General features: G+C 44.8%; 1 protein-coding gene across 1 annotated transcript; it reads left to right on the top strand.

The window, feature by feature from the left end:
• Positions 1-4226: 4226 nt before the first annotated feature.
• Positions 4227-5692, top strand: LOC138368060 (E3 ubiquitin-protein ligase RNF12-B-like). The gene is made up of 3 exons (XM_069330357.1): positions 4227-4412; positions 5039-5351; positions 5547-5692. Exons 1-3 carry the CDS (start codon positions 4227-4229, stop codon positions 5690-5692), a joined length of 645 nt encoding a protein of 214 aa, XP_069186458.1.
• Positions 5693-8255: the final 2563 nt, after the last annotated feature.

Below are 8255 nucleotides of genomic sequence, written 5' to 3'. Positions count from 1 at the left end.
TGAACGCCATTGCAAATATTGATTTTCCGGAAGGAACACAACAAGTGGGATATGCAGATGATGTCCTAATACAAGCTCCCACCTTGGGAAAAATTGAACAGTCCATTGAACTCCTTGGAAGGAAATGTATTGAGCTCGGTTTCACTCTCCACAAACAAGACGAAGGCATACTCCCATCACAAGCGGAGAGCAAATGAAGAACTGCAAATTAATGGTGTAACACTTGAATGGGTTGACCACTATCGGTACCTTGGCGTCACTGTCGGCTCTACAAGGGAAAGAAAGAGGAGCTCAATCAACTCATAGGAACATGCAAAAGTCGACTCAGGGCACTGAAAGCTATGACCTGGAATGGACATGGAGCCTCTATTGCCGTGCTTATAACGATGTACACAGCCTATGTGCGCTCCGTCATAGACTATGCCGCACCAGTTCTGTGCACCTACTCCCAAAGCGATATGAAAAGGCTTGAAAGCATTCAAAATGAAGCCATGACAATCATTCTTGGAGTTCCAAGAACTGCCAAAACGTCTAATCTAAGAGAGGAGTTGTCCCTTCCCAGTGTTAAAAGCAGAATTCAGGAGCTGAATGCTAAGCTTGCAATTAGGATAGCCAGAGATCCCCATTACAATGATATTGCTGAGAAAAAACTGAGCTCTGTGCTACTTTCAAGGGGAAACAGGAAAAGCAAAAAATGGCATCACAGATCAGTCTGCTACCTCGAAGAGCTTCACCTGCTTGAGCAAGCCCGTGAGCTCCTGCCTGTAGAGAGGTTACCTCCCTGGGAGGATGACTCATGAAAGATCATCATCAATGAAATGGCAACGAAAAAATCCAACATGATACCACAAGAAATGAGGCACAAGTATCTCGAGGAAATTTATAAAGAAGCCGGAGATGAACTATATCAAATCTACACTGACGGGTCATCTAATCCTGTCAATGGCAGGGCTGGTGCATCATACACGGTAATCAAGGATAATACTTTCCAATGCAGAATTGAAGAAAAAGCGCGTATTGAGAACTATGCCTCCTCAACGCAAGCAGAGCTAACTGCCATTGTTATGGCGTTAAGGTTCCTTGAACGGAACACTAATGGTGCAGTGATTTGCACCGATTCAAAAGCAGCACTGCAAAGCCTAAGTAAAAATCAGGCAGAAAATCTTGCAATAGTCGCTGAAATTAAGAGAGCTGTGAGAGTACTTACCAATCAGGGAAGAGACATCAAGTTTCTGTGGATCCCCTCCCATGTTGGAATATGTGGGAATGAACGAGCAGATGTGCTGGCTGCTGAAGGCGCTGAAGGAGACCATATTGAATACTTCATACCCAAGACTCAACAACAAATTTGAGGTATTATCAGGCAACATCACCGTGACAAGGTAACTGAGGAAAGGAGGATAAAAGCACAAACCAGTGAATCTGTACGATGGTACAACATGGTTGCAGCTGGCAATCCCAGTCATTATGGCCGAAGAGAAGGAGGACGAGGGAGAGAATCAGTAATAGCGAGAATCCCTCTTGGATACAAATATCCATGGAGATTTGGAATGGAAACAACAGTTGATCAGCGAAGCTGCAGAATCTGTGGTGAGAGTGATGGACACCGCCTTGACCACTATCTACGTGAATGTAAACACCTGAGAGACATTAGGAAAATGTGTAGAATAATAAACCCCACATTGTTTGAGTTAGGAAAACACTATTTGTCAAATATTGATACTGTTCTTAAAAGATTTCTCCATTTTGCACCCGCAAGATAACGTAAGCTTTTAAGGGTTGATAGATGTTAATCTTCTTGTTTGAGGAGCTGTTCACTTGAGACAGTTAAGCAAGTCCCAGCTGTGTCTGGGTAAAAGTGACAGGATGAACAACCCAGCGGGTTTTCTTCCTATTGGGGAGTGGTGTACATGCTGCTATGGCGGTATGTCCACTCACAAGATAAGTGGCGATGCCCAATAAACTCGCCCCTCGGGGCAAAATTTAAAATTTAAGCAAGCCAGATAGTACGTGACGAGCAGAACACATCAAAAAGCCAGATAGTATTTGGGGAGAAGAACACGTCAACAAGCCACTTAGTACATAGCGAGTAGAACACATGAACAACCCAGACAGTACATGGCGAGCAGAACACATGAACAAGACAGATGGTACGTGGCGAGTGAACACATGAACAAGCAAGATAGTACATGGCAAGCAGAACACATAAAAAAGCATGACAGAATGCGGAGAACAGAACACATGACCAAGCCAGGTAGTATGTGGGGAACAGGACACATTAACAAGCCAGATAGTATGTGGCGAGCAGAACACATCAACAAGCCAGTTAGTATGTTACAAGCAGAATACGAAAACAAGCCAGACAGTATGTGGCAAGCAGAACACGTGAACAAGCTAGATAGTACGTAACGAGCAGAACACATGAACAAGCCAGATAGTACATGGCAAACTGAACACTCGAACAAGCCAGATAGTATGTGGCAAACAGAATACATGAACAAGCCTGATAGTAAATGGTGAGCAGAACACATGAACAAACCAGACAGTACGTAGCGAACAGAACACTTGAACAAGCTAGATAGTATGTCACGAGCAGAACACATGAACTAGCACGATAGTATGTGGCTAACAGAACGCATCAACAAGCCAGATAGTACCTGGCGAGCAGAGCACTTGAACAAACCAGATAGTATGTGGCAAGAAGAACACATGAACAAGACAGATAGTACGTGGCGAGCAGAACACGTCAACAAGCCAGATAGTACGTGGCGAGCAGAACACATGAACAAGCCAGATAATATGTGGCAAGCAGAACACAGTAACAAGCCATATAGTACTTTGCAAACAGAACACATGAACAAGCCAGATAATATGTGGCAAGGCAGAACATATGAGCAAGCTAGATAGTATATTGCGAGCAGAACACATGAACAAGTTCGATTGTACATGGCGAACAGAACACATCAACAATCCAGATAGTACGTTTCGAGCAGAACACATTACACGCCAGTTAGTACGTGGCGAGCAGAACACATGAACAAGCCAGATAGTATGTAACGAACAGAACACATCAACATTCCAGTTAGTACATGGCGAGCAGTAGACATCAACAAGCCAGTTATTACGTGGTGAGCAGAACACATGAACAAACCAGACAGTATGGGCGAGCAGAACACATGAACAAGCCAGATAGTACCTTGCGAGCAGAACACATGAACAAGCCAGATAGTGCCTTGCGAGCGAACACATGAACAAGCCAGACAGTATGCGGCGAACAGAACACATCAACAAGCCAAATAGTACGTGGCGAGCAGAACACTTGAACAAACCAGATAGTATGTGGCAAGCAGAATACATGAACAAGACATATAGTACATGGCGAGCAGTACACATCAACAAGCCAGAGAGTACGTGGCGAGCAGAACACACGAACAAGCCAGATAGTACATGTCGAGCAGAACACATGAACAAGACAGATAGTACGTGGAGAGCAGAACACATGAACAAGCAAGATAGTACGTGACGAGCAGAACACATGAACAAACCAGAGAGCACGTGGCGAGCAGAACCCATGAACAAGCCAGATAGTACCTGGCGCGCAGAACACCTCAACAAGCCAGATAGTACATGGTGAGCAGAACACTTGAACAAGGCAGATAGTATGTGGCAAGCAGAACACATGAACAAGACAGATAGTACGTGGCGAGCAGTACACATCAACAAGCCTGATAGTACGTGGCGAGCAGAACACATGAACAATCAAGATAGTACGTGACGAGCAGAACACATGAACAAACCAGAGAGCACGTGGCGAGCAGAACACATGAACAAGCCAGATAGTACCTGGCGAGCAGAACACGTCAACAAGCCAGATAGTATATGGCGAGCAGAACACTTGAACAAGCCAGATAGTATGTGGCAAGCAGAATACATGAACAAGACAGATAGTATGTGGCGAGCAGTACTCATCAACAAGCCAGAGAGTACGTGACGAGCAGAACACACGAACAAGCCAGATAGTATATGTCGAGCAGAACACATGAACAAGCAAGATAGTACCTGGTGAGCAAAACACGTCAACAAGCCAGATAGTACGTGGCGAGCAGAACACATGAACAAGCCAGATAGTATGTGGAAAGGAGAACACAGTAACAAGCCATATAGTACTTTGCGAACAGAACACATGAATAAGCCAGATAATATGTGGCAAGGCAGAACATATGAGCATGCTAGATAGTATATTGCGAGCAGAACTCATGAACAAGTTAGATAGTACGTGGCGAACAGAACACATCAACAATCCAGATAGTATGTTTCGAGCAGAACACATCAACAAGGCAGTTAGTACGTGGCGAGCAGAACACATGAACAAGCCAGATAGTATGTTACGAACAGAACACATCACCATTCCAGTTAGTACATGGCGAGCAGTAAACATCAACAAGCCAGTTATTATGTGGTGAGCAGAACACATGAACAAACCAGAAAGTATGGGCGAGCAGAACACATGAACAAGCCAGATAGTACCATGCGAACAGAACACATGAACAAGCTAGATAGTACCTTGCGAGCGAACACAGTAACAAGCCAGACAGTATGTGGTGAACAGAACACATCAACAAGCCAGATAGTACATGGTGAGCAGAACACTTGAACAAGCCAGATAGTATGTGGCAAGCAGAACACATGAACAAGACAGATAGTACGTGGCGAGCAGTACACATCAACAAGCCAGAGAGTATGTGGCGAGCAGAACACACGAACAAGCCAGATAGTACATGTCGAGCAGAACACATGAACAAGACAGATAGTACGTGACGAGCAGATCACATGAACAAACCAGAGAGCACGAGGCGAGCAGAACACATGAACAAGCCAAATAGTACCTGGCAAGCAGAACACGTTAACAAGCCAGGTAGTACGTGGCGAGCAAAACACATGAACAAGCCAGATAGTATGTAGCAAGCAGAACACAGTAACAAGCCATATAGTACTTTGCGAACAGAACACATGAACAAGCCAGATAATATGTGGCAAGGCAGAACATATGAGCAAGCTAGATAGTATATTGCGAGCAGAACACATGAACAAGTTAGATAGTACGTGGCGAACAGAACACATCAACAATCCAGATAGTACATTTCGAGCAGAACACATCAACAAGCCAGTTAGTACGTGGCGAGCAGAACACATGAAAAAGCCAGATAGTATGTTACGAACAGAACACATCAACATTCCAGTTAGTACATGGCAAGCAGTAGACATCAACAAGCCAGTTATTACCTGGCGAGCAGAACACGTAAACAAGCCAGATAGTACATGGCGAGCAGAACACTTGAACAAGCCAGATAGTATGTGGCAAGCAGAACACATGAACAAGACAGATAGTACGTGGCGAGCAGTACACATCAACAAGCCAGAGAGTACATGGCGAGCAGAACACACGAACAAGCCAGATAGAACATGTCGAGCAGAACACAAGAACAAACCAGATAGTACATGGCAAGCAGAACACATGAACAAGCCAGATAGTACCTGGTGAGCAGAATACATGAACAAGCCAGATAGTACCTGGCGGGCAGAACACATCAACAAGCCAGATAGTACGTGTCGAGCAGAACACTTGAACAAGCCAGATAGTATGATTCGAGCAGAACACATTAACAAGCCAGATAGTACTTCACTAAAATAACACATGAACAAGCCAGATAATATGTGTCAAGGCCGAACATATGAGCAACCTAGATAGTATATTGCGAGCAGAACACATGAACAAGCCAGATTGTACGTGGCGAGCAGAACACATGAAGAAGCCAGACAGTACGTGGCGAGCAGAACACATGAACAAGCCAGAAAATTCGTTGGGAGCAGAACGTATGAACAAACCAGATAGTACATGGCGAACAGAACACATGATCAAGCAAGATAGCATGTGGGGAGGACCACACATGAACAAACCAGAGAGTACGGGCTGAGCAGAACACATGAACAAGCCAGATATTACCATGCGAGCAGAACACATCAACAAGCCAGATAGTATGCGGCGAGCAGAACACATCATCAAGCCAGATAGTATGTGGCGAGCAGAACACTTGAACAAGCCAGATAGTACGTGGCAAGCAGAACACCTGAACAAGCCAGATAGTACGTAGCGAGCAGAACACATCAACATGCCAGATAGTACGTGGCGAGCAGAACACATGAACAAGCCAGATAATATGTGGCGAGCAGAACACGTCAACAAGCCACATAGTACGTGACGAGCAGAACACATGAACAAGCAAAACAGTACATTGCGAGTAGAACACTTGAACAAGCCAGATAGTACGTGGCACGCAGAACACATGATCAAGCCAGATAGTACGTGGCGAGCAGAATAAATGAACAAGCCAGTTAGTACGTGGCAAACAAAACACATCAACAAGCCATATGGTATGTGGCGAGCAGAACACATCAACAAGCCAGTTAGTACGTGGCGTGCAGAACACATTAACAAGCCAGACAGTTCGAAGTGAGCAGAACACATGAACAAGCCAGATAGTACATGGTGAGCAGAACACATGAACAAGTCAGATAGTTCGTGGCATGCAGAACACATGAACAAGCCATATAGTACGTGGCGAGCAGTATACATGAACAAGCCATATAGTACGTGGCAAACAGAAAACATGAACAAGCCAGATAGAACGTGGCGAGCAGAACATTTGAGCAAGCTAGATTGTACATGGCGAGCAGAACACCTGAACAAGCCAGATAGTTTGTGGCATACAGAAAACATGAACATGCCAGATAGTACATGGCGAAAAGAACACATGAACAAGCCAGACAGTAAGTGGCGAGCAGAACACATGAACAAGCCATATAGTACGTGGTGAGCAGAAAACTTGAACAAGCTTGATAGTACGTTGTTAGCAGAACACATGAACAAGCCAGATAGAACGTGGAAAGCAGAACATTTGAACAAGCTAGATAATACATGGCAAGCAGAACACATGAACAAGCCACATAGTACATGGTAAGCAGAACACATGAACAAGCCAGATAGTACGTGGCGAGCAGTACACACCAACGAGCCAGAAAGTATGTGGCGAGCAGAACACACGAACAAGCCAGATAGTACATGTCGAGCAGAACACATGAACAAGACAGATAGTACGTGACGAGCAGATCACATGAACAAACCAGAGAGCACGTGGCGAGCAGAACACATGAAGAAGCCAGATAGTACCTGGCGAGCAGAACACGTTAACAAGCCAGGTAGTACGTGGCGAGCAGAACACATGAACAAGCCAGGTAGTATGTGGCAAGCAGAACACAGTAACAAGCCAAATAGTACTTTGCGAACAGAACACATGAACAAGCCAGATAATATGTGGGAAGGCAGAACATATGAGCAAGATAGATAGTACATTGCGAGCAGAACACATGAACAAGTTAGATAGTACGTGGCGAACAGAACACATCAACAATCCAGATAGTACATTTCGAGCAGAACACATCAACAAGCCAGTTAGTACGTGGCGAGCAGAACACATGAACAAGCCAGATAGTATGTTACGAACAGAACACATCAACATTTCAGTTAGTACATGGCAAGCAGTAGACATCAACAAGCCAGTTATTACCTGGCGAGCAGAACACGTCAACAAGCCAGATAGTACGTGGCGGGCAGAACACTTGAACAAGCCAGATAGTATGTGGTAAGCAGAACACATGAACAAGACAGATAGTACGTGGCGAGCAGTACACATCAACAAGCCAGAGAGTACATGGCGAGCAGAACACACGAACAAGCCAGATAGTACATGTCGAGCAGAACACATGAACAAACCAGATAGTACATGGCAAGCAGAACACATGAACAAGCCAGATAGTACCTGGTGAGCAGAATACATGAACAAGCCAGATAGTACCTGGCGGGCAGAACACATCAACAAGCCAGATAGTACGTGGCGAGCAGAACACTTGAACAAGCAAGATAGTATGATTCAAGCAGAACACATTAACAAGCCAGATAGTACTTCGCTAAAATAACACATGAACAAGCCAGATAATATGTGGCAAGGCCGAACATATGAGCAAGCTAGATAGTATATTGCAAGCAGAACACATGAACAAGCCAGATTGTACGTGGCGAACAGAACACATCAACAATCCAGATAGTATGTGGCGAGCAGAACACATCAACAAGCCAATTAGTACGTGGCGAGCCGAATACATGAACATGCCAGACAGTACCTGGCGAGCAGAACACA

Source organism: Procambarus clarkii, chromosome 24, assembly GCF_040958095.1.
Source record: "Procambarus clarkii isolate CNS0578487 chromosome 24, FALCON_Pclarkii_2.0, whole genome shotgun sequence".
NCBI lineage: Eukaryota > Metazoa > Arthropoda > Malacostraca > Decapoda > Cambaridae > Procambarus > Procambarus clarkii.
This window is presented reverse-complemented; position numbering and strand designations above follow the sequence as displayed.